Source organism: Amphiura filiformis, chromosome 3 (genome assembly GCF_039555335.1).
Source record: "Amphiura filiformis chromosome 3, Afil_fr2py, whole genome shotgun sequence".
Lineage (NCBI taxonomy): Eukaryota > Metazoa > Echinodermata > Ophiuroidea > Amphilepidida > Amphiuridae > Amphiura > Amphiura filiformis.
In genome coordinates, this window is record NC_092630.1 from 26,770,659 (window position 1) to 26,797,969 (window position 27,311).

At 36.5% G+C, this 27,311-nt stretch overlaps 2 protein-coding genes and 1 long non-coding RNA gene across 3 annotated transcripts; 1 reads left to right on the forward strand and 2 right to left on the reverse strand.

The window, feature by feature from the left end:
- Positions 1-2,716: 2,716 nt before the first annotated feature.
- On the forward strand, positions 2,717-6,323 carry LOC140148289 (uncharacterized). The gene is made up of 2 exons (XR_011858464.1): positions 2,717-4,516; positions 5,191-6,323. It is a non-coding gene; the product is annotated as an uncharacterized lncRNA (long non-coding RNA).
- Positions 6,324-6,386: 63 nt separating this feature from the next.
- On the reverse strand, positions 6,387-11,064 carry LOC140147161 (uncharacterized). Its single transcript, XM_072168941.1, has 2 exons — positions 10,043-11,064; positions 6,387-9,699 (listed from the first exon to the last, which is right to left on the reverse strand). The coding sequence occupies exons 1-2, from the start codon at positions 10,976-10,978 to the stop codon at positions 8,305-8,307; spliced, it is 2,331 nt and encodes a 776-aa protein (XP_072025042.1). The 5' UTR covers positions 10,979-11,064; the 3' UTR covers positions 6,387-8,304.
- A 10,029-nt stretch (positions 11,065-21,093) lies between these two features.
- LOC140147162 (toll-like receptor 6) lies at positions 21,094-23,458 on the reverse strand. The gene has a single exon (XM_072168942.1). The coding sequence runs from the start codon at positions 23,392-23,394 to the stop codon at positions 21,094-21,096; it is 2,301 nt and encodes a 766-aa protein (XP_072025043.1). The 5' UTR covers positions 23,395-23,458.
- Positions 23,459-27,311: the final 3,853 nt, after the last annotated feature.

The following is a 27,311-nucleotide window of genomic DNA, read 5'->3' on the forward strand; positions in this document are numbered from 1 at the left end:
CAACTCATTATTACAATTTTAAAAAAATATGTAGAACAAAGAAATTGTAATTATTATACTGGAATTTACATGTAAGCACCTAGCCAAATTTGTTGATCTCGGGACCGACTGTCGATTTTGCTTGTAGTATATGTGACACGATCTGGTCCATGGGGGCCAAAGGAGGCATTTTTGACAATCGAGTTACTGTAATTATTACATTATACATACAATAGGCTATCATTTACTTTAAACACCAAAGGTTTAACATACTTGATTTTAAAGAATGAAGTTTTTTATGCCTATTTTCTTATGTATTTTATTGTTTTTTGGTCCATATTTTTACCTTTATCTCAGTTTCAAATTTGCCGCCTTTGGCCCCATGGACCAGATCGTGTCACATGACATGTGAACTATCTACTAATTAATTAGAATTTAATCATAAATTTGTACCAGTCATATAGCATACAAAGATCAAAAGTTATCACAGTTACTTTATTGTAATACATGATCGACTAAGCGTGGATTGTCGATTAAAGATCAGTTGGCTCTATCATCACCTTACATGTACTTGTACTGTACAAGTTTTATGACCAAATGTTTGTCTGATAAAGTTTTATGCCAAGCTGTGAGCTGAAGCAGTTATTTATTTGATTAGAGAATAAGTTTTTATTGTCCATAAATGCAGGGCCGTAGCAAGGTTGAAAAAATGTGGGGCGGCCATCATAAATGTGGGGCGGCCAAATTACAAATATGCCCAAATTGACATAAAGTTATAGAAAAACATAACAATTTTTTCAAAAAGTGGGGCGGCCATGGCATCCCCGGCCGCCCGATTGCTACGGCCCTGCATAAATGTATGAAATGAGGATGATAATGTGTGCGCATAGCAGGTTTTTTTAAAAATTTTACACGAGTATTGCATCATGCTGATCCTCTTAATTTGTTGCGGTCTTTCGCACAAAATGGGCAACAGAGTCATGTTAACGACCATGAGTCAAAGATATTTTGTTGCTCAGTTCATTAATGAAGCTTTTCAGGTAATCTGTAAATCATTAATGAGCTTTTAGGAAGTTTTGATGTATGTGTACATAGGAAGTTGAACTCAAATTCCTCACTATTTGTGTAGGCTAATTTAAAAACAATGTACAAAAATTGTATATTTTTTTCTGTTGGGTACACCATATATGTGAATGTGATCCAAACTGGTAATAAATTAATCCTATATTAAGTGATATCATGAAGAATATTATACCACCTACTGTCATCATTAGTAAATGCCTTCAGGATAGTTGGTCAATTATATTAGATCATAATTCTCTGGAGAGATGAGATGAAACTATTAAAGCAATTTGATAACCCAATGTGGGGTCAATGTCTGTACGGTGATGATGCATGTACTAGATACATGGCATGTATAGAAGCTAAATGGAAATGAATTTCAATTTCGCCAAAAAGTATCAGATTTACATTTGGAAAAATAATCACAATTTCAAAACGGAACCATATTGGAGTAATTTTTTAAAAATAGATGCACTATATAATCCTGCACATAATATGACATCACATTGAATCCAATGTGACCTCAAGAAGTAAAGTTACAAGCAATTGAATAGACGAAGATCCAGTTTGCCTATACAAGGCGCAAAAAGAATCCAACAAGCGCAACAAAGATTAAGAGACAACACAGTTTCTTTAATGAAACTTTATTTAAAGCAGTTTTTATTTCAGTTTTTACTTCTCTGTACTTTTCATAACTCTCATTTTATTTGTCAGTTCTTTTGTTCCAGTTTTCTCTTGTTCTCTTTTGTTTTAAATTAAAGGCGCGCATAAACTAGCCATTCACCACTCTCATTTTGAACCAGATGTCTAGTCCGTGGAGTTTTGAATAGGTCAGTTGGTCACTTTTAAAACTGGACCTTCGTCTAATCAAATACTTGTAACTTTGCTTCTTGAAGTCCCATCGGATTCAATATGGTGTCATAATGTACAGGATTAGAAATTTACCCCAATATGGTTCAGTTTCGAAATTGTGATTATTTTTTTCAATTGTAAGGATACTTTTTTGGTGCAGTATAGTATGAGATACGAGATGAATGGGAATTTGGTGTAAGCTCTATGATCAATTCTCAATACATAGCATCAGTTAGCTCAGGTTTAAGCATCCAGTTGAAATTACATAAATATCGAAAGCTCGTACCTGATTAGTTGCCTAGGCTTTGGACTTCAGAAGTTCAGCTAGTATACATTAAAGTAAAGCCATGATTTCTCCATGATACGGAAAAACGGAAAAATTCACAGAATTCGGGGTTTGCTCACGGAAATTTGAAAATGCCACAAAATAGTAAAAAACTGTGTAAAATGTCTAACTTTTGTGTTGATTTGCAAAAGAAAACAAAGAAAAGTGATAATTTACACTTAATCAACCATTAAACAATCCATTCTAGCATTAATTCTAGGCCTACGATGCAAGATTCTGGCCGATACATATAATTATATAAGACAAATTACACTTTTAAAACATGCTTGTATTCACTTTTCAGTGCTTTATAATGTAACACGGAAAATCACGGAATCGTCCAATTTGTAACACGGAATTTAAATTTTGTAACACGGAAAAATCATGGCTTTACATTAAAGTTACATTTCTCTGGAACTTCTGTAAAGACAGTCATTTTCTGTGTTATGATTATGAACGTGTATGCAGGGATCATGCTATATATATGTAGCAATTCAAAAAGAGGGGAGACAGAAAATGTCTCTTATTTGGTCATCATCAGTGTTTTGAAATAAGTCATGAAAGCTTAAAGTCAAAACCTTGTATTGTTTTTTCAAGTATTTTTTCGACCTTTGGCTCTCTGCAGTATGTCACTGACTAAACCTTGATTTAATCATAAGCTTCATTAGCAATTTGGTGTATACATGTAGATCAGTTTATTTCTTATGGATCTTCATCATCATCTTGTATTTGTTATACTTTTAGATCTGAAATCATATTTTGCAAAAAGAAATGTAGCAACTTTTTATCAAGTTTGTCAACTTTTTAGTGTTTTCTAATTAATTTTCAGTAGTATTGATACAAGTACCTTAGACATTTACAGAAGAATGTTACTGATGAAAACATATGCTTTAATCTGTTATAAATGTAATTATTGAACACATACACTGGTTTTACCGAAAACGAGATGATATTTACCACAAACCATCAAATGAAATGTGCCGTTTCCCACCATGTGGTATTTAAGTCTCACACTAGTGTCGAACGTGTCTATGGGATAGCTTCATGCTCTAGTGCGGGTAGAGTGACGTCATAGCTATTCAAAACCTTTGTGTGTATGACGACATCACTGTACTCACACTGAAATGTATGAATCTAAATATCACAGGGCTGGAACAGACACATTTTATTTAATTTTACGTGAAATGCTGTTCCATATTCAATGTGTTCAATAATTATATATGTTTAGAAGAACATGTTTTCATCAATTGCATTCTCTTTTAAAAATGTTAATTCATGATATTACACTCATGCAGTCTTGCAGTTTTTCAGGTAAGAGGATTAAAAAAACCCTGTTCTATTGACCGGACAGCCCATTTAGATAGGGCCATTCGGTTTGCCAGTGTTTTTCAGCACAGAAATCTGTAAAAAAAATTTTAAAAAAAATTCACATGTTTCGCTCGCACATTCAGGCCCATAGAAGAGGTTTTTTCACCTAATTGGTAAAAATGTCAAAAAATGTATCTTTAGGCTGGGAAGATTGAAGGCTACTCAACAATTACAATTGTAGACGTGTGTGACCATACAGAATATGTATCCATTACCTATTACATACACATCCCAGGCTTTTACACTAGACATACGGGCATTTGACATTTCAGAGTGCTGTTACTTACAAAAATCTGATCGCAGTAAACAGAAAATCTGATTGGACATTTCAGAAGTGTCTGTTAGTCCTGGCTTTGCACATTATAATTAATACTCATAGTTAAGTGTACAACTTGATGGATTTGACAAAAATGCACCAAGCAGTCAGTATAATTACACACAAATCTGTTGGTTTGAAAATGCTGCAAAATATTTATTTAAAACTATAGTGTTTTAGTGGTTTATATCATGTACATTTAATAATGTATTGAAGCTTCATTTGTTAGTATAATCCATTGAACATTACTACATGATATATAGGGCATATGAGTAAAAGAAAATGAGAATACAAGTGGCAACTATTGCAGAATGATATGACTTTGTGATCATATTTAGATAATATTGCAAGTGTGTGTTTATAGTTGATAACTTCCATAATATTACTTCCAAATCTTTGAAAGTGTGACCACTTTGTTCAAAGTAGAATTTTTGATTACAGGGGCAATATGAGTTGGAGTCATGGGCCTAAATATCTGATACATTTTTTGATGGATATTGTGAAAGGATATACCATCAATTTTGGTCAATTCCCAAATATAAGCCCCATAATTTTGGGGACCAGTTAAGCTGTGGTTAGGTTGCTGTATCTGTCATCAACATAAGCAACTTAAGGTTGGTCTGAACCCTGGAATTATGGAAACTTTTGGGCCTCATAACTGCTAAATTATTAGTCTAAAGAATATAAAAGTATACATTTTTAGAATGGAAATAACTTGATGAATTCATCTGTGAGGTCCAATTTGGGCCAAAATGCTCATTTTGGAGAAAATCCCAAAAAGCGGGTTTTTTGCCCAAATTTTTTCGTACGTAACGTAACAAAAAAATTGTTTGGCCCAAAATTTTTTTTTATTAATTTTTAAAAACTAGATAAAAATATCTAGGGACCGTTTTTTCATTTTTTTTAATTTTGACCAACTTCACCAAAAATATTTGAAATTTGTGCGAAAATCAGGCTTTTTTTATGATTTTTTTGAAAATTTTGCATTTTTTTACCATTTTTGTTGCAAATTTCTCAAAGTTGGTCAAAATTCAAAAAAATAAAAAAACGGTCCCTAGATATTTTTATCTAGTTTTTAAAAATTAATAAAAAAAATGTTTTTGGCCAAAACCCGTTTTTTTGGATTTTCTCCAAAAATGAGCATTTTGGCCCAAATTGGACCTCACAGATGAATTCATCAAGTCATTTCCAGTCTAAAAATGTATACTTTTATATTCTTTAGACCAATAATTTAGCAGTTATGAAGCCCGAAAGTTTCCATAATTCCAGGGTTCGGACCACCCTTAAGGCCAGAGTAATGGAAGACACATTCGTTCACGCCCAAATTTGAGATTTCTTGATATTTGTCAACATTAACTGTATTCTTTCACTTGAAACTGATAAAATACAACTTGCTAATATTTACCTGTGTTTTGCTTGATTTGTTTCCCTCTTTTCAACTCTAAAAAGTCACATGGCTCAAGACAGCTTAGTAAATTGGCAGGAAATAATGAGTCAGAAATGCGCGAATGCGAAATATTGTGATCATGTGCGCGGATTTTGTCACAAAAAAGTTGGGGTAAAAAAGTGACAAATCTGACGTCACCATGGGATTTCTTGACTCATTTCCTTTCAAAAAATGTATAGTTTTATATACTTTTGACATGCAATTCAGAAATAATGATGCTCGAAAGGTCCATGTTCTCTCCCATTACTCTGGCCTTAACTTAAAAACTGCATTGTATGCCTTTCTTCCTAATATTTAGACACCAATTGATCTTATGGGAAATATAAAGCCAAGGAAGCCAGTAATCACATTGTATATCAAAACGGAAAGTTTTGGGTGTTTTCCAATTTCCCCTTCACTAAAAAATCATGCACATGGGTGGAAATGATATCAAGCATTGGGAACCCATTATGTGTCGGGGGGGGCAGCTTCATTTGGTCCAACATTATTTTGAGTGCAAACACCGCTAGTAGGTCTTAAATTGACTAATATTAGTATGTGTGTACACAGCCAATCTAAATGACTGTAACACATGGAGATGTGTGATTTTGTAGAGTGTTACAGTGGGATGAAGTACTCCAGTGTACAGAATAACCATTATCTGTGCATGTTTATTACCATGTGATATATTACTAAGTGCAGTTTTGTACAAGCTTATCACTGTAAAACTTAATTGACCCTTGCTTTTGCTAAAGCACAATCTTAATCATGTTGATTATTGTATTTATTTGAAATTTTGGTGGAAGTGTTGTTATACAATGTGGGACAGATGTGAATGATATAATAGTGTGAAGAAATTCCCAGGTTGAAGCTTGTAAAGAAGATGAGAGTGATTAAGTGGTATCAATGCAAATTAATTAGCGTATGTAACTTTTGTCTAGTTTGTCTAGTCATGGACTACTGAATTTTGTAAACCATTTTCTTGCATATCATTTTTTATAAAACTTAAGGCATTTTCAGTTTTACTAAATTATTGTTTTAGAAAATTCCACAGTAAATTCAAATGCCTATTACTAGCATGTTTAGAAGATAAACTAATTTTGACAATTATGACAATTAATTATGATGATAATTCTTCCATTGTGCGCTTGTATTAATCATAAATTTAACTTTGTAAATCTCAATAGAAAATAATTAAATAAAATATGGTCGTGTCCATTTTTCATATACTTGAAAACTGGAAGACATATTCCAAACAAAATCAGTACACTTCTGTTATTAAAGAACTCATACTTATAAATTCTAGAGTCCATTGGCTGATTGCCATTCAATATTTTTACCCTCAGACACGTCGTTGAACAGTATGACATTAACTCCAACTCAATTTGTGCTCGCCGCCGCTTGGCCACGTCCACGCTCGAAATCAGGGCATCGTGATCAGGGAACTGCACCAGTGCTAGCCGAGCATTATTTGTTTTAATACTTTGTGCCATGTGCCATGCACATGGAAGGGACTTTTAAACACTGCTTCGGTGCGCGTGAGTCACCTTCAGACTCGCAGATTTAGTTGTAAGTTAATTATTGGAAATTTGATTATGTCACGGCAAAACTTTTGTGGGTTAATTAGTCGAAATTTGATTATGTTACGGCAAAATGTCAAATAAAGTGAAAAGTTTTATGTATGAACTGCTACAAGTTCAAGTATTGGTATAAAAATATAATCACTCACTACTCAGTGACAGATGTATAATCCCATTTCACTCGCTGTGCCCGGCTCGTGAAATATAATTAACTATTTCACCTCGTGATTATAATTTAAACCATTACTTGCGATGCGATCATTTCGATCGTGGTGCAGAACTCAAAAGCGTGATCCAGTTGACATAATAATAATCGGATTACACGTAACACATCGCTGGCGAATATAGGCACGGTTTCGCTGACCAGTGAAGCCCAACACCCGTGGCAAAGTGTCACCGACCCAGTGCTTAGCATGCGAGGGGTCTCGGGTTCAAATCCCACCCAGAGCAAACAACTTCTTTCTTTGTTTTCTCTCTTTATTCCTTCCTTTCTTCTTTCCCTTCCCGTCGCCATAAAGCCCTTAGGCCGTTAGGGCTAGTACAAAGAAGATGATCTCTTGTGTCACACAGAACATCAATGAAGCTTCTTTGGGGAATGTTCTGAAGTAGCTCTGTTCTTGTAGTCTGAGTACATACTGTGCCTACTCCCAATTTGGAGATTTTCAGAATAACCAACCTCAGATTATGCCTGATGGGACCATATCAAGCAAAAAGCGCGAGCTAGGCTTAAAAGCCTGATAATTATATTGACGCTTCTGTAGGGGCGTAGCAAGGTCCTGGGGTGCATGGACAAGGAACAGTGCGGGGGGGCACTTCTAACACTCCTTTATCAGCCCTATCCCTATCCCATTTCATTTTCTCATTTGCCTGAGGCCCTTAATATAATTAATAAAAAGAAAGAACAGTTTACCAACACACCCGAAATGTTACAATTAAACAAGATAAATAATATGAACACAAATCCCGACCGGCACACAGCCCAATTATCAACACTTACTATCGATTAGATATTATCCTGAGAGTACATTTCTATTTACCGAGCTGAAACTGTCCCTCTTTTGAGCTGATTTCCTGAGTTTATTCGTGAAATTTACGCATTATTTGTTATTTTCAGCCAAATTTGAGCTTTTTTAGCATGATTTTGCGCTTTCCTCTTTTTAAAACATTTTTTCTTTTTCACAAATGGTCAGTTTCAGGTTTGTATTTAATGTTTTAATTTACATGTGGTTAATTCTATCTACTCGATTTGGTGTCCTCAATTCCTCTTTCAACCTCCGCCAAAATAAATCTTGTCCAAGTTTGTCGTTTGGCCATTTAAGATAATCCCTATGGCATAACATGTGCCGCATTAACATTGTCAATTTGTCATCTGGAATATGTTCCAGAAGAACCAAAACTAGAACATCACGACCTTCCTGGAATAGCCTCTGCTGAGCCATCTGCATCTCAAAGTAACGCCATTCGTCTTCCGCGAACCTTGGAGAGAGAACGAGGACTGTCTTGCGTGATCTTTGAATTCCTTCAGCGATGCAATCCAAAATGCATTCTCCAAGTGGAAAATCCTATCACCAATGAATAGTCTCACCGGTTCTTCCGTGTCCTCTAACTTGTGTAGAAATTCGTTTAAAATCCAATCTTCATCTCCTCTGCTGTAGGCAACATAGGCATCATACTGACGATTATTGTCTAAAACACCGTCACCAGATGAACTTTCGACCAGAGTCTCTTCATCAATATAAGATCCTTTCTTAGATCGTTTGAAGATAAGGAAGAACTTGTAGCTGATATGCCAACGATATCTAATGACCACTAAGATCAGCACACAAATTGTTATAACAATGGACACGCTAATGCTAAGGTATATGTACAGATGGCTCCTGCAATTCAAAGGTACTTCTGTTATTGCAACACCGATGTACGCTTCTGGAGCTGCGCAATCGTAGAATCCTGGATCGAACTTCAAAAGCACGTGTGTATCGAATAAAATCCAATCCTGAAAAGAACTGGCTTTGCATGAGCATTCCAGCGGATTCCCACTGAGATCCAATTCTTTCATGGTAGATTTAATTGACTTTGTTGTTAGGAAGCGTTTTGAAACTTCAACAATTTGATTTGAAGCTACACTGACAAAGTTTATATAGGATAAATCAAAGATGGGCTTTAGATTTGCAATTTTGTTACTCGACAAATCTAACCTTTCCAAATACTGAAGAGGTTTAAAAACGTCCGATGGAATGTTACTTAATAAGTTGTAGCTTAAATCTAATTCTTTAAGTGAAGTGCAGACGCCGAATGTATCTTCTTTCAAATAAGTAAGCTTATTGTTTTTAAGTATGAGAACTCCAAGTTTGGACACATTTAATTCCATCCATCCGACATCATCGGAATCAAATTTGAATATATTGTAGAAGTTCAAGTTCGAAGTTAAATCGTTGTTTGATAAATCAAGCATTCTCATATGATGGCATTCCTTAAGATAAGAAAACGAATCAAATCTTGATCCATCAAGGGTGATATTCTCCAAGTTTGGAGCTAGAGAACACAAAGATTGCCCATCAATGAAACCATACGGTTGAACGTTTTTCAAGCCAAGAATTTTCAGAGCTGGCATCAGCGATTTCCAAGTTATAACTATCCCTGTGTCGCCATTGTCAATCTCATTCAGATAAAGTTCTTCCAAAGTGGGAAGTGGCATCCAGCTACCGGTATCAGAAAGGGGATTCCCGGACAAATCAAGCAACCGCAATGAAGGAAGTGTATCAAAATAGATTCTGAAAGGTTGCCGGTTATTCTATTATTAGACAAAATCAACTCTTCCAAATGTTCAGATGAGCCGAATGGTTTCGAATAAGACATATTGTTCAATTTGTTGATTTGATTACTATCGAAGTTCAAGACTCTTAATCTGCTTGAAGATTGAAACGCTTGTAAAGCACCACTAGGTAATGTCGTAAATGAGTTTGAACTCAGATCAAGTTCTTCAAGATGGTCTAAGCCATCAAAGGCGTATCGCGAAATATATTTAAGGGAATTGCCATTCAGATCCAGCTTTCGTAGGGAAGGAACCCATGAAAATGCTCCCTTTGATATAGACATTAAGTTCAAACTTAATGTTAGAGTATATAAGAGAAAAAATGTGACAGAGTCTTCAATTTCGATGAGCTCAAAACACCATCAGGTACCAAGTCCTTGAGCGTGTCCCGATCTTCACATTCAAAGCACTGCAGAAGTAGGTTAGTTAAAGTTTGGTTTAGAGTTCCGAGTGAGTTATATGAAGAGCAATGGATTCGTAGTGTGTGAATATTCTTCAATGGTGATAAAGCAAGTGGATCTACTTTAGCGATAGTGTTGAAAAGCCAATTGAATTCCTTCAGATGTGTTAGATATGCGAAAGTTTCCTTTTCTAACATGATTGTTGGGGATATATCACCCCCATCGTCGGTATAGGCATTGATGGACTGTCCTGTCATATCCAACTGACGAAGATGAACAAGTGGATTCAGTTTCGGTTTTAAGACTGATATCCGATTGCCGATCAGATTTAAATGTACAAGTGAAGTCAACGATGTTAACGCTTCACTCGGAAAGCTTTCCAACAGATTTAACGACAAGTCAAGAATTTCTAGAGAAATCAAATCCCGAAAAATTCCAATTGGTAATGTGGCAAGTTTATTTTGAGCCATGATGAGAGAGGTTAGACTCTGTATGCCAAGAAACGCGTCTGGATGTAAATCGTGTATATTTCCGTATGTAAAATCCAAAAATAAAAGTTCTGGATGATTTGTAAATGGCGTCGTTGGAATTGTAGTGAAGTTGTTGTTGCTGAAATCGATGGCCGTGATGGAATGCACTGCAAGTGGTGAAGGGATGATAGTGAGACTACGTTTGCCACAGTCAAGTTTTGATTCATTGTACAGTTTACAGGGAAGTGCTGCCAACCGGAGACGTTTTGACTCGGCCGCTTTCGTTGTGTCCCAAACAGTACATGTAGTATTCCCAACGTTACCAACAAGAATTGTAAAGCCTGATAAAATCCACCAAATCAGAGAAATACTTATTGTTTCTTCCATTTTGGAATATTGTTCCGTAGGTTAAAATGAGATTGTTACAATCGTGACAAGCCTATATAAAATAGGTTTTGCATTTCGTTTTGTGAAATCGCGAAATTAGTCACTCTAAACCGCACAGACATTACTTTTAAAGGGACCGGTCAAAAAAGAGTCTGAGTGGCCGTGACTTGATTGATAGTAAGGTTACATACTACTAAAAACTTTCATTGACTTTCAGGGGTTATGATTCCGGCTATAAGTTAATCTACCTCTCGTATTGATTTTAATAAATATTTCACATGAGCTATCATCGCACAGCGCGTTGGCAAATGCAAAGTGTCCAGATATAATTATAAAAGCTGTTATGTTGCGAGCAATGCGCGCGTGTGGGTGTGTGTGTGTGGGGGGGGGGCGTATTGACGCTCTAAGGTAGTCGTTCCCAAACTATTTCTGAGCTTTTTTGCATGTAGACCTCTGAGGGGCCTTAAATATGATGAGTAGTGGGCTTTCATACTGCAGTACCTGTCCGTTTTCCTATAGGCCTACACAATACACAGTGCTCTTACCATTGACGCGTGACCTCTACAAATAGCGTACGTTAGAAATATGGGGATTTGCCTAGTTAACGTCGCTGTGTGAAAAATAACCGACCGATATTAAAAGTACTCTTCTAAAATTCTAGAAAATATAGTTTTGTAACATGTCCTAAATTTTTAGCTAATTTAGATGTTTGGAAATATGCGTACTTTGGTGTTTTAGTGTATGTTATAGGTAATAGTACATTGCCTAGTTAACGTCGCTGTGTGAAAAATAACCGGCCAATATTAAAAGTACTCTTCTAAAATTATAGAAAATATAGCTTTGTAACATGTCCTAAATTTTTAGCTAATTTAGATGTTTGGAAATATTCGTACTTTGGTGTTTTAGGAAGGATATGTAAACGACAGATAACACCAAAAATATGAAGAAATTATTTTAAACCGTGTTAAGTCAACAATCATTATGTTGCTCATTTTCAAGAATGCTGGTTAACAAAAAGCAGGCCATTGTCTCATTTCGTGAACAAAGGTCCACATACCATTGTTTCCTTGCGTTTCCTTTATAATCGGTTACCCAACTGAAGCTATAAATACCAGCTCATTGCGATACCGCACATATAAAACAGACACATGTGCACAACCAGAGAAGATCTGATTTAATCAGTTGAGCTGTTTTCAATGAGTGTTATCTTGGTTTAATAGCTTTTAATGGGGTTTAAGTCCTGCAAAGGTCGCGGTGAATTCTACTGTAGACATGACTGCATCATGTGAAAAATAAAGTATCACACACAGGTTTTTTTTTTCAAATTGACATTGAAACTGTGCAGCTTTGCAAAAAATAAAATAAATCAAAAATCAAAAGTTGCTGGTCATCCATTCCCGCTGGTACGTCATAATGTGTGTACGCCTCAGAAAATGGGCAGTGTGTGCACCGGTTAACAATTCACGTTGTGTGTTTTTAACGTCATTTACATATACAAACATCGCTCATGCATCGGGAACTAGAAAACCCGGTGAATAATTTCTGAACGGTCCCTAAGACCCCCTAAGTGGCATATTTCCAATATAATAGCAAATATACTGAGGGCCTTTCTATGGTATTTGTTAGGGAAATCCGGGAAGTATATTTTGATAGTTAATACTCAAGTTCAAGATACACTCGTATCGTTGTTCATAGGCATAATACTGTTCAGGTACAAAAGGTTACGACAATTCAGCATCGAAGTGGTTACGTAATTCTCTTGGTTACCGGATCACGCTATTTTGATATGCCTTCAAGTGCCATATAGAGTGTATGCAATAAACCAACCGGAACGATATAACAATTGAGATGGCAGCCATGTTGGAGGACAGTTCTAAAATAGCTTAAGATGACAGAGGGAAAGGTCTCTAGATCGATTCCACATCCATTCATACCTATCACCTGTTTTAATGTATTATCATGCGATTTGCCCCGTGGCACCTTATGGAGGACAGAATTTTATTTAAATGAGGATGACTCTGTCATGAGTGACGTCGTATTGCATACCCTCTATACTTTGTGTGGTGATTGTTTCGATCGTGGTTCATAACTCAAGCGCGTGATCCCGTTGACATAGTAACATTACGTAACTTCGATACTGAATTGTCGAGACCGCTGTGAATGTGTGAAGAAAATAATCCAAACTAACAATAATGCGTAATTGGTAGAACTAGAAATTGAAATAACATCATTATAGTGGTATGGGGAAAAGCTAAATCAATTGATTTGAAAAGAAATACAATAGAGTAAATTAATCCCATTGCCTTTGTGGGGATGAAGACACGAATTTCGCTAACAAGGTGTATTAGGGAACAACGCGCCGAAACGACAGCAGTGGCGTACCGTGGCCGCCCCAACCCCGGGGGCTGAAGAAAATTCAATTTTGCCGCCCTTCCTCAACACCCCGAAAAGGTTGACCAAATTTTTTTCTCGGTCGTTTGAAAAAGTGAAGAGCAAAAAAAAAAAAAAAAAAACCGGTTTCAGGCGCTAGCGCCCTAAAAGCAGCACATTTTGATGTATAGTACCATTTTTTCAAAAAATTTTATGCTTTATCAAATTTTTCCGCCCTTTTTGATTTAATAATTCTTTTTGCCGCCCCCTTCGTTTTTGCCGCCCTGTTTTTGCCACCCTTTCTTCTTCCGCCGCCCCTTCATTTTGGCCGCCCCTGCTTTTACCCCGGGGGGCTGGCGCCCCAAAGGCCCCCCAAAATACGCGCATGGACAGGTCCACCGAGGAAGAGAGAGGGAGGGGGTGGGATTTCGAACTTGTTCATCGGACATAATACCCTCGGTCGGTACACCTCGAAGCAGCAGTAGTCCCGGGGAACGTAGTATGACAAAAAAACCTTTCTTATAGTAATAACTCCTTCACTTGCCTGATTGAGTGGTAGTTGTGCAGTGCATGTTACACACCGTCGACATCCCTATATCTTCGTGTTAAAAATTGCCGTGGTAGTACGATAAATCCTCACGTTTTTCAACAACTACGCATGGTGATTTTGAGCTATTTTGTTTGAGATAGGCCGTGCGACTCAGGCTATGCATACAATTTGAGATTTTGAGAGCCGGCCACACTGTTTCTATTCTATGTTTTACGATTTTCGCATGATCAGTATATGGCTGGCCGTAACCGCCACAACGTGGAGCTGCTACGCGTAGCTTACTTTTCGCTTCGCGGAGCTAAATTGACCAATCATGTTAGATCTTTTCATTACGCGGAGCCAGTTGATGCATCATCGTTCCAGAGAGAAAACTCTTGCCAAAATTAATGTTTACTATGTGGATTTTAAATGAATCGAATGTAAATAAACCACAAACAGTTGTACAGGATCAATACCATTGTTTGATTAGTGTATAGTCAATGTTACCTTGCATGCATGTGCCATGTGTGTGGCGTGTTTGTTTGTTTGTCTACTGTGTCAGGCCAGGATCACTGACACCCACGGTACTGATACTGTCATACTATCACGGTGATCATATTGTTGAATGTTGTTGACTTTAAAATAATCATGATGCAGTCATGTCTACAGTAGAATTCACCACGACCTTTGAAGGACTTAAACCCCATTAAAAGCTATTAAACCAAGATAACACTCAATGAAAACAGCTCAACTATGTTACATCAGATCTTCTCTGGTTAAATACACACTGCACTTGTGTCTGTTTTACCTGTGCAATGAACAATGAGCTGGTATTATAGTTTCAGTTGGGTGAATGATTATAAAGCGAACGCAAGGTAACAATACTGTCTGGGCTTTTGTTTACGAAATGAGACAATAGTCTGCTTATTGTTAACCAGCGTTCTTGAAAATGAGAAGCATAATGGTTTGCAGACTTAACACGGTTTAGAAATAATTTGTTCATATTTTTTGGTGTTATCTGTCGTTTACATATCCTTCCTAAAACACAAAAGTACCAATATTTCCAAACACCTAAATTAGCTAAAATTTAGGAAATGTTACAAAACTATATTTTCTAGAATTTCAGAGAATACTTTAAATATTGACTGGTTATTTTTTACACAGTGACGTCATATAGGCAATGGCATAATACTTCTAACATACACTAGGTCACGCGTCAATGGTGAGCGCACTGAGTATTGTGTATAGGAAAACGGGCAGTACCGTAACTACAGTATGTATGGCCTACTACTAGTATATAAAGTAAATCCGAACTGGTTTGCTGAAGGTCGAATTCCGCAGGCCACGCCGCGCAAGATGTACAAATCAGCCTGAATTGTGTGCATGGTTTACCACCACTCTGCCTAGCTATATAGTTGTGTACAATACTGTATGAGTTTCTTGTGAGTGCATGTCCATCTTAATAATAAGTCGGTTCGTACTTTTCATAAATTACTTTTTGAATCATAACTATCGTGACCGAGGATATCTTGCAACTACGTGAAGCTCGTCTGGCAAATTCTTAATGACTAAATTCGCTTCACGTAATGAGTAAGTCGTACTTGATTGGTCAGTTTTACCTCCGAGTAATGAAAACTCTAACATGATTGGTCAATTTGGCTCCACGGAACAAAAAGTCAGCTACGCGTAGCAGCTCCACGTTGTGGCGGTTGCGGCCTACCATATCAGTATCCCATATGATATTTCTATTGTAAGAAAATTTTATTTGTTGTCACGTAAATCACAGGTTTCGTTTAAATGTACTAACTGGAAATTAAATGTACTAATTAGTGAGGACCGGTATTTTGCTGTGGATATGTTTAACTGCAATTTGCGGGTAAAAATTTGAAATCCTGGGTAAAAATTTTGATAATATTCAACTCTTTGAGAAAATTATTTTATAAAGGAATGCTGGTAAAGCCAGGTGCAATACAATGTACATTATTGACACACTATCACGCTCTTTATCTTCGTCAATAATAGAATAATCGATTTCAATCGAATTGAATGCATGAGTTTGTAGTTGACTACTGAGCGACCTAAGCGATCGATTGCTAGCCAATCAGATAGAACTCCTTTTCTTGCGTTCAGTGAAATACCACTCGCCTGTCGCTCACTACCACTCGCCCGTCGCTCACCAACGGAGTATTAAATTTATATTTATCGTATAGGACGTCGACGGTGTGTGTTACATAAGAAGAAAGTCTCAAGGGAGGTGTTGAATGTACGGGCTAGCCTATTGGCTACTGGTGTGCACACTTGAATGGGTTCAAATCCGAGTTGTATTTCAATACAGGATGAATAAAAAAGTGCATTATGGCATAGATGCCATAATTATTTTGGACTACCAAAAAACTTTTCAGTTGAACTTTATATGTTATGTTCCATATAGCCACGTTGTGTAAAAAAGAAAGCGAATCATATCTACGTTTTTATTTTTATGAACCTTTTACTGCTATACTCACTTCCAATTTTGTCCACAATGCACCTACATTCTGTAGAATGGATTCTGAAATGTTTCCTGCAATTCTGTTATTAGGCAAAATCAACTCTTCCAAATGTTCAGATGAGCCGAATGGTTTCGAATATAACATATGGTTCACTGTGTTGAGCTGATTACTGTCTAAGTTCAAGACTCTTAATCTACTTGAAGATTGAAACGCTTGTAAAGCACCACTAGGTAATGTCGTAAATGAGTTGAAACTAAGATCAAGTTCTTCAAGATGGTCTAAGCCATCAAAGGCGTTTTGAGAAATATATTTGAGGGAATTTCCGTTCAGGTTCAGCTTTCGTAGTGAAGGAACCCATGAAAATGCTCCCTTTGAAATAGACATTAAGTTCATACTTAAAGTTAGAGTAGATAAGAGAGAAAAATGTGATAGAGTCTTCAATTTCGATGAGCTCAAAACACCATCAGGTACCAAGTCCATAAGCGTGTCCCGATCTTCATAATCAAAGCACTGCAGAAGTAGGCTAATGCAGTTTGGTTTTGAGTTCCGAGTGAATTATATGCCGAACATTGGATTCGTAGTGTTTGAATATTTTTCAATGGGGATAAAGCCAATTAAATTCCTTCAGATGTGTTAGATATGCAAAAGATTCCTTTGCTAACAGGATTGTTGGAGATATATCACCCCATCGTCGGTATAGGCATGGAATAAAGAATAGAGCACGAAGTGCGATCGAATTGCAACTCTGATCGTCGAAGTGAGGTCAGCGATCGTCACGCTTGCAACATGGGGACGTAGATGGCAGCAGCATTTTTCTTTAATTAGCATATTCGTGACGTCATGTTAACGTAAGTCTCCACAGCACTACGCATATTTTTTTAGGTAGCTTTTAGTACTATCGTGGTGGCAGCAGCATTTTTCTTCACTTTTCTAAAATGGCGGCGCCCAGGGTTTAATGACAAATTCTTCAATTTATCAAATTTCATGAAAATTTACCAAACAAACGGATACAGTAATGACAGTTGATATTTAAAGTACATGTATAAATGGTCACAGTTATAAAAGAAAGAATATAAGAAACATAAACAAATGAATTGTAGCAATATTCAATATTAATGGCAGCGGCCGTGACTTATCAATGGCGCTGGCGGGTGATACACGGGGGAAGCCGACGGTGTCGCCACCTTTTTGCATTGCGCTGGTATACGAGTTGCAACGGCCTGGTATAGGCATTGATGGACTGTCATATCCAACTAACGATCCTTTTTCATTGAAACTTTGTAAACAATAAACATCTTTAAAACAACGGTAGGTGTGACAATTCAAATATACATAATCTTTATTGCAAGACCAGGGTCACTGAATATATAATAATTACAGTGCCAATCAGGGTGGTGAAGAAAATGGAAACCCTTTCAACTGTACATTTAGAGTTATTCTTTCATCTGAAACACAGTGCCTCGTGGTGGCCTGTTAGTTTGGCTTGGACTAACTTAAAGTTGTAATTTGTGGGTATGAGGATGTAAGATTTTATTTGGACATAAAAAGGATGCGAGAGAAAGCAAAAATTAAGTTTGAATTTGGTTAAAGTCAGTATTGTATCTGTATTACGTACTGTTTCCTCTCATTCAGAATATTGATGGGCGCCTCGTGTACAACATGATGGTGCCGCAGTAAAAAATACCCAGAAAAATACCCAAAAGTTTGTCGTTTTGACCCAGAGGGTTTTGACCCCAAAAATAAGGTTTTGTATAATAACTCGGTAACGATAGGTCGTGGATAGTACAAACTATACAATTTTGAAATCTTTGTGATCAGACGAATAATGTTGTGTATCATTTAACAAGAAATTTTTATTCTTACCTCTGTATGACCTTTTGTGACATCAAGGGGTCACTATGGGTCAAATTCAAAATGCCTCCACATCTTACAATGAACGTTGGACCATGTACGTCATATGTGGGAACTCTCATGCTTCGATCTATCAAAGAGGGCATAATTGTACCATATGTGGTATAACTAGGGGAATGGTGTCATGTTCAGAGTTTACAGGAAGTGAAACAAGAAAACCCACATATAATTAAAGACACAGATAAAAAGAATTTATCGCGTCTGATGTCACTCTCAATTACGATCCTTGATTGGTTTACACAGGTTAATCAGCGCGTAAAAGGAAGACCGATCTGTCTGGTGCTGATCGGAGAAAAGGAATAGCAGCAAATAGCGAAAAATTTCGTACTTTTACGAGGCAAAAAGCAGCTTTTCTAGGCATTGTGGACATGATGCCTTCACCAAAGAAAGTTTCCTACTATAAAGACCTAACTTTTGAGATGGTTTGCATGTCGAAAGGTGCAAAATTAACAATAAGGCGCCCGGTTATAAATCCGCGTTCAGCAAGTCATCATCACGACGCTTGTAAACAAACCGTGCTCGAGTTTGATTGACAGGTGACGTCAGACGCGATACATTATCTTTATCTTTGTCTTTCATTATAGCAATCGCACTCTATTTACTAGTCAAGTCACTTCTTCGTCCCTGATTTTTATTATGCAAGATACGTCCACTTACTTAGGGACCGGACAGAAATATTGACGCTTCTATTGTCTATCTCACTATCACGTGCTATTGAGCTTTCCATACAATTGTATTTCTTTCTTTATTTTGAAATTGAGAATTGAATACATGAATCCAAAACCCACCCAAGTCCATGGGAAGTGATTTTGAGAAAAAAACCTGTGTATCATTTTAATTCCTTCAGTTACATTTACCTAGTCAATATGGTAAGTTGTACGTGCAAATGGGTGGGTTAAACTGTATTAGGTATGACGATTAACATTTCAGGGACTTCGTGGGGTTCATTTTAAATTCTGGACTTGGGTGGTTTTTTGAATTGTTACGAGTCATACTTGACTCAAGGCCAAAATCACCTTTAACCCAAATTCACACGAATGCACAACACAAATACACTGTTTGATTAAGCTAATAAAATATAAGTCTTTAATTGAAAGCCAGTTATGATTGGTACAATATATGACAACAAATGTACATACATAATAATCAAATTAATATAATCACTCTTTATCTATTTAGTACTTAGCCAGCATTCTTCTTCTTGGTGATCATAGTTCTTGCAATGTTCTGGACGACTGCTGTAATATATCCTTATTCATTTGTCCTGCGAAAATCAGCTAAGTCCTTTGTACACTTGCATTGATAAATCCTTGCGTATAAAATCCTTACACGAAAATGGTGTTCTCCAAACACGTTTATAACTCCTTGCGCAGTTCTCCTATTCTAAACTCCTTGCGCCGTTCTCCTATGCTAAACTCCTTGCGCAGTTCTCCAAATTTAACTCCTTGCGCTGCTTTCTCCAAACTTGGTGCTATTTCCACCTTTCACACAATATCTTCAGGAAGCAGGACTGCGATGCAGTTGTCCCCACTTATTTTGACAGTTGTGTTGAATCAAAACACCAGACTTCAGCAAGTCGACAGAAGAATATATATTCCTTTCTTGGAAGAATAACGTTCTTTGACGTATTCTAGATCTTCTCCGACAACACTGGTAAATAGTAGTACTTTGACTACATAAAATATTTCTGGTTTGCAATTTCCTTTCTTTGAAGGAATTGGACTGTAAGCATATTAGCTAGCTAGCCCAGATCAACACTATCCACTGTGACAATAATAAAGGCTATTGCAGCCTGTCAGATCTGTATCCAGATGATAATAATTGTAACCTTTTCCGTAAAGTCCTTCACAATCCGCAGAAGACCCTCTATGTCTTACTTTGGTCAATTTTCGTAGCTTTGAAATAACCATATTTCAGGCAAGGCTGAATCCTCCATGGCTACACTTTGAAATACTCCCTGAGTATCCAGAATAACTGGTTAACATTAAATGCTCTCTTTTAAAGAGCTATAGCTACATCCATTCACATTGCAATCATATCGATACAGGTCTGCCTAGAATTATTATTAACATTGTGTTTTATCCCCATCTGGGATTTTCCCAATGTGTCTAATCATAGACATTAACATTTCACCTTACATCACTTCCTGTGGGTTTTTCCCATGATGTCATCATCTTTCTTTACAGTCTCAGGGATTTCCCCTTGACATAAATAGTCTTGACAAATGATGTTGTTATTGCATTCATCTGGGTTTTCCCCTAGATGTAATAATAAACAAACTATTGCATGATTGTAAAGGTAACTTCCCCTATTTCATGATACACAATTATACAGGGTACATCACAGAATCATATACAAAGACAATAAGGTTGGAATGATATTACCACTAGTAAGATAATACAAAATAAAGCACACAGTTATGTATAATGTTGATAAGCATTCTACCATGTAATATAAACCACACACTTTCCTTGATTAAACCCATTTTTTTTTCTTCAAAAGTCACTCTCCAGCAATGAAGATGTTACAAGTGGACTTTTATACATACTGGATTTCAATCAATGTGTTACAAGACTCAAATCATGGAATTGGGTGATTCTTTCATACATGCTATTTTTCACATGCTCAATAGACACAGAGGATGAATTAGAGTTGTTCTTTCATACATATGACAGGCCTATGTATAGCAACAATTTCCCATGCTTAACTCAATTTGGCCAAAGTATGGACTTGGGTGGCTTTTATATTCATATATTCAATTGTATTTCTTTCTTTACTTTGAAATTGAGAATTGCTTCCCTATCTTATGTTTTAATTTACATGTGGTTAATTCTATCTACTCGATTTGGTGTCCTCAATTCCTCTTTCAACCTTCGCCAAAATAAATCCTGTCCAAGTTTATCGTTTGGCCATTTAAGATAATCCCTATGGCATAACATGTGCCGCATCAACATTGTCAATTTTTCTTCAGGAATATCTTCCAAAAGAACCAAAACTAGAACATCACGACCTTCCTGGAATAGTCTCTGCTGAGCCATCTGCATCTCAAAGTAACGCCATTCGTCTTCCGCGAACCTTGGAGAGAGAACGAGGACCGTCTTGCGTGATCTTTGAATTCCTTCAGCGATGCAATCCAAAATGCATTCTCCAAGTGGAAAATCCCTATCACCAATGAATAGTCTCAGCGGTTCTTCTGTGTCCTCTAACTTGTGTAGAAATTCGTTTAAAATCCAATCTTCGTCTCCTCTGCTGTAAGCAACATAGGCATCATACTGACGATTATTGCCTAAAACACCGTCACCAGAGGAACTTTCGACCAGAGTCTCTTCATCAATATAAGATTCTTTCTTAGATCGTTTGAAGATAAGGAAGAACTTGTAGCTGATGTGCCAACGATATCTTATGGCCACGAAAATCAGTACACAAATTGTTATAACAATGGACACGCTAATGCTAAGGTATATGTACAGATGGCTCCTGCAATTCAAATGTACTTCTGTTATTGCAATACCGATGTACGTGTCTGGAGTTGCGCAATCGTAGAATCCAGGACTGAACTTCAAAAGCACGCGTGTATCGGATAAAATCCAATCCTGAAAAGAACTGGCTTTGCATGAGCATTCCAGCGGATTCCCACTGACATCCAATTCCTGCATGGTAGATTTAGTTGACTGTAGAAAGCGTTTTGAAACTTCAACAATTTGATTTGAAGCTGCACTGAGAAATGTTATATAGGATAAATAATAGACGGGCTTTAGATTTACAATTTTGTTACTCGACAAATCTAACCTTTCTAAATACGGGAGGGGTTTAAAAACTTCAGACGGCACGTTACTTAATAAGTTGTAGCTCAAATCTAATTCTTTAAGCGAAGTGCAGACTTCGAATGTATTTTCTTTCAAATAAGAAATCTTATTATTTTTAAGTATGAGAACTTCAAGTTTCAACAAACTCAATTCCATCCATCCTTCATCATCATCACCATAATCGTAAAAATACACAATAATGTAGTCATTGTAGTTGTTTGTATTATAAAAGTCAAGGTCCGATTGTATCTCGTTATTTGACAGATCAAGCATCCTCAGATTATGGCATTGCTTAAGAAATGAAAACGAATAAAATCCTGACCCATCAAGGGTGATAGTCTGCAGGTTTGGAGCTAGAGAACACAAAGATTGCCCATCAGTTAAACCATGCGGTTGAACGTTTTTCAAGTTAAGAACTTTCAGAGTTGGCATCAGCGATTTCCATCTAATTATTCTCCCAGTGTCGCCATTGTCAATCTCATTCAGATAAAGTTCTTCCAAAGTGGGAAGTGGCATCCAGCTACCGGTATCAGAAAGGGGATTCCCGGACAAATCAAGCAACCGCAATGAAGGAAGTGTATCAAAAATAGATTCTGAAAGGTTGCCGGTTATTCTATTATTAGACAAAACCAACTCTTCCAAATGTTCAGATGAGCCGAATGGTTTCGAATAAGACATATTGTTCAATGTGTTGATTTGATTACTGTCGAAGTTCAAGACTCTTAATCTGCTTGAAGATTGAAACGCTTGTAAAGCACCACTAGGTAATGTCGTAAATGAGTTGAAACTAAGATCAAGTTCTTCAAGATGGTCTAAGCCATCAAAGGCGTATTGAGAAAGATAAATAAGGGAATTTCCATTCAGATCCAGCTTTCGTAGGGAAGAAACCCATGAAAATGCTCCGTTTGATATGGACATTAAGTTCAAACTTAAAGTTAGAGTAGATAAGATAGAAAAATGTGACATAGTCTTCAATTTCGATGCGCTCAAAACACCATCAGGTACCAAGTCCATGAGCGCATTCCGATCTTCATATTCAGAGCAATGTAGAGCTAGATTAATTAAAGTTTGGTTCAGAGTTCCCAGTGAGTTATATGCTGAGCAATGGATTCGTAGTGTTTGAATATTCTTCAATGGTGATAACGCTAGCGGATCTACTTTAGCGATAGTGTTGAAAAGCCAATTGAATTCCTTCAGATGTGTTAGATATGCGAAAGAGTCCTTTTCTAACATGATGGTTGGAGATATCATCCAACTATCGTCAGCATTGACTGTATAGATATTATCATGACTAATGAACTGTCCTGTCATATCCAAATGACGAAGATGAACGAGTGGATTCAGTTTCGGTTTTAAGACTGATATTCGATTACCGATCAGATTCAAGTGGGCAAGCGAAGTCACCGATTTCAACACTTCACTCGGAAAGTTTTCTAGCAGATTTAACGACAAGTCAAGAACTTCCAGAGAAGTCAGATCCCGAAAAATTCCAATTGGTAATGTGACAAGTTTATTTTGTGCCATGATGAGAGAGGTTAGACTCTGTATGCCAAGAAACGCGTCTGGGTGCAAATCGTGTATATTTCCGTTTGTGAAATCCAAAAATAAAAGTTCTGGATGTTTTGTAAATGGCGTCGTTGGAATTGTAGTGAAGTTGTTGTTGCTGAAATCGATGGCCGCGATGGAATGTACTGCAAGTGGTGAAGGGATAGTAGTGAGACTACGTTTGCCACAGTCAAGTTTTGATTTATCGTACATTTTACAGGGAAGTGCTGCCAACCGGAGACGTTTTGACTCGGCCGCTTTCGTTGTGTCCCAAACAGTACATGTAGTTTGCCCAACGTTACCGACAAGAAAAATTGCAAACGCTGATAAAGACCACCAGATTAATACAGAAATACTTATTGTTGCCGCCATTTTGAAAGTCGTTCCGTATGTTATACATGAGATTGCTATATAATACAAGCAGAAATTGGTTTCGCAGTTTGAGTTTTGTTATTTAAAAACCCACATAGGGCTATACAATCGCCCTCTATTACTAGTCACGTCACTTTTACGCAAGATTGAACAACGCCCTACTTACTTAGGGACCGGACAGAAATAATTATCAGTAATGAAGGGACATGCAATAATATAACAAGGTTTTGTTAAGAGAGAACGCATTTATATCCAAAGGTTATTAAAACAATATTGTTTAAAAACAGGATTCATCAGAAGACCAAAGTTATTATTAAGACTCATATTAAACTTGACATCATTGCAATGGCGTCGTCAGGATTTTTTTTTCGGTGGGTGGGGAGGGGCATGGGGAGGGAGCAAAGTGAATTAAAGGGGAAAATAAGCAAATCGTGCGCAAAATTACCGCAAAATGTGGATATTTTTGTAATTTTGGGTTTTTGCGCCACCATGCTCTCTCTACTTCACTAAATTTTTATAGTGACTGGTCTCCATAATACGCTAAAAGTGACGGCAAATGACTCAATTACCCAATTTATTTTGACTCGTTACAACTTCATCGACCAGGTTCGAACATGTACCTAAATTAGAGACCTTTCACAACCACTTGTCATGATGGTGCTGTATCTCACATGCATATGGCCATTTGTTAGGAGACCCAGGTAATTTCTGAACGGTCCCTATAATTTCCAAAACACACAATCATCTCATATCATACCAGTCGCCTGGTATTCGGCGAGGGAATCCCGAAATAATTTCTTTGTTGATTCTCCAAATATGAAACAATGACCACAACAATTCCTTGTTTGTTGTTCATGTTCATCATACTGCTGACGCATTCAGGTTAACCACAATCAAAACCGCTCATGTGAAGAAAACTAGAGCGGTGATACTGCACCATAGCTGGACCATGTGGCATCAGCCGAGAGGGTGGGGGACTTTGCTCTCTTTCATTTCACACCTTATGGGGTCATACCTTCTTATGAATAGGACCCAAATATGAATGCTGACCCAGGGTCTTATGAGGAGTGTCACCCCCGTAGGGAAATAATTTTAATAGGCCTATATTCTTTTTTAGGGAGGCACTTTTACACAGATTTGCAGACATGATTTTATAAGGGGTGCGAATATTAATTTATATAGGGCCGCGATTAATGATTTAATTAATTAATTAATCAATAAATAAATTAATTAATTAATTAATAAATTAATTAATTAATTAATTAATTAATTAATTAATTAATTAATTAATTAATTAATTAATTAATTAATTAATCAATTAATCCATTAATTAATTAGTAAGTAAATAAGTAAATAAATAAATCCGATACACTGAGCATTGTTTATAGGTTAACCAGAGGTCAAAGGTCAATTGCCCGATTTAGCTTAAGGGAAGGGGTATGAACGTTTGGACAGTATTTATTGTGGGACATTAGAGCACATCAGACATATCGATTTGCATTCTGAATACGAAGAATGTCCTTCTGATATCAAATAATTTTGATTTTTTGAAATTCGAAATGTAATACACATTTTATGGCAAATCATTAAAAATTGATATTTTTGATATTTAACAGTATTCGAAGTTAACTTTATAAATCTGATGATTTATACTTAAAGTGTATGTCGGTGGGATGAAAAGCCGACGATCAATTGAAAATTTTGACCTTTCGTATTGAAGATATGGACTTTTTTCCCAAAACACCAAAAAAAATTAAGTCTTTTTGGGAAAAAAATCCATATCTTTAATATGAAAGGTCAAAATTTTCAATTGATCGTCGGCTTTTCCTCCCAGCTGCATACACTTTAAGAATATATCATTAGATTTATAAAATTTACTTCGAGGACTGTTATATATCAAAAATTTGAAAAATATCAAATTTTTATAATTTGTCATAAAATTTGTATTATATCGTGATTTTCAAAAATGAAAATTATTTGATATCAGAAAGACATGCTTCGTATTCAGAATGCAATTCGATACGTCTGAGGTGCTCTCATGGCCCATAAAAAATACTGTCGAAACGCCATAAACGTTCATTCCAGTTCCCTTAAACTTAGTTCAAAGCATCCTTGATATGAGGGGAATATGAAGAGGTCACCTGAGGTCAAAGGTAAAATGTAAAACTGGACCTGATTGGGCTTAAACTTGGTACAAATCATCCTTGATATAAAGTGAACATAAAAAGGTCAACCTGGGGTCAAATATCAAATGAGGTCACTTGGTAAACTTTGCCCGATTGGGGTTCAACTTGGTGCAAAGCATCCTTGATATAAGAGAAACATGAAAGTCATCCTGAGGTCACCCAAGGTCAAAGGTCACATGAGGTCGAATGTTACAATGGGCCTGATTTGGCTTAAACTTGCTGCAAATAATCCTTGATATGAGGGAGCATGAAAAAATCAAAATGAGTTTATTCCAGGTCAACAGTTAAATGAGATCAAACAGAAGCCGCCACCTGATATTCGTGGCTCTGTAGCTCTAGTTGGGTCTTTCCCCCATGTTTTACTATACTGCCATCCTAAGTTATAAATGTGCGTTATAGCTGTTCAAGCATCAAGCATCAAATTATTCAACACTGAGAAATTCAAGTTTCAATTTGGCGCGGGACTGACACTAGTCTTGTTTGCATATACATTTTACATGTCGTTCTACAGCTCAACTGATCATACTTTTCCTACATTCGACCTTGCATGATTTTTGAGTTGACACAGTCATGAAAATAACTATAGATACTTGACAGACCATTAGTAGCCCAGTTCTGAACCTTTTCATTGATCATTCATAACAATAGGTATCTGATGGATCAGTGAAGATAAGAAGGGATTATAATATATCCGTATTCCGTAACCTTGATATTATAGTACATCTCGAGGAAAAAGTGCAATGGACATGTTTTCATTTTATGTTTCAAATATCCCGCGCATGAAAATTGAGTATTTAACCCAAAATGGAAAATTTATTGGAAATCTGTTTAACAGATTTTTTTGACATCTTTTTCTGCACTGTATTATACCTAAATTAAGAAATTTGATAAATATTCAAAGAAAATATAGGTCATCCAAAACTTTTTACACATTTTAGGGCAAAAAAGGAAAAATAAGCAAAAATATCAAAATCTGTTTTAACAGCTTCATTCATCAAGTCAAAACAAACGGCCTACATGCTTAATTTCTAAGAAAATATTGAAATTGTGAAAAATATAGGTATTTATTGATTTTCATGTTTTTCTTGTAAATATGCTAATAATATGCAAATTATGAAATTGCAA

Coding starts and splice junctions, on each gene's coding strand:
- LOC140147161 (XM_072168941.1), bottom strand. CDS start 10,978: ATGGAAGAAACAATAAGTATTTCTCTGATTTGGTGGATTTTATCAGGC. Junction 9,700..10,042: donor AATTGAAGACTCTGTCACAT/TTTTTCTCTTAT, acceptor GTCTAATAATAG/AATAACCGGCAACCTTTCAG.
- LOC140147162 (XM_072168942.1), bottom strand. CDS start 23,394: ATGACAGGACAGTTCATTAGTCATGATAATATCTATACAGTCAATGCT.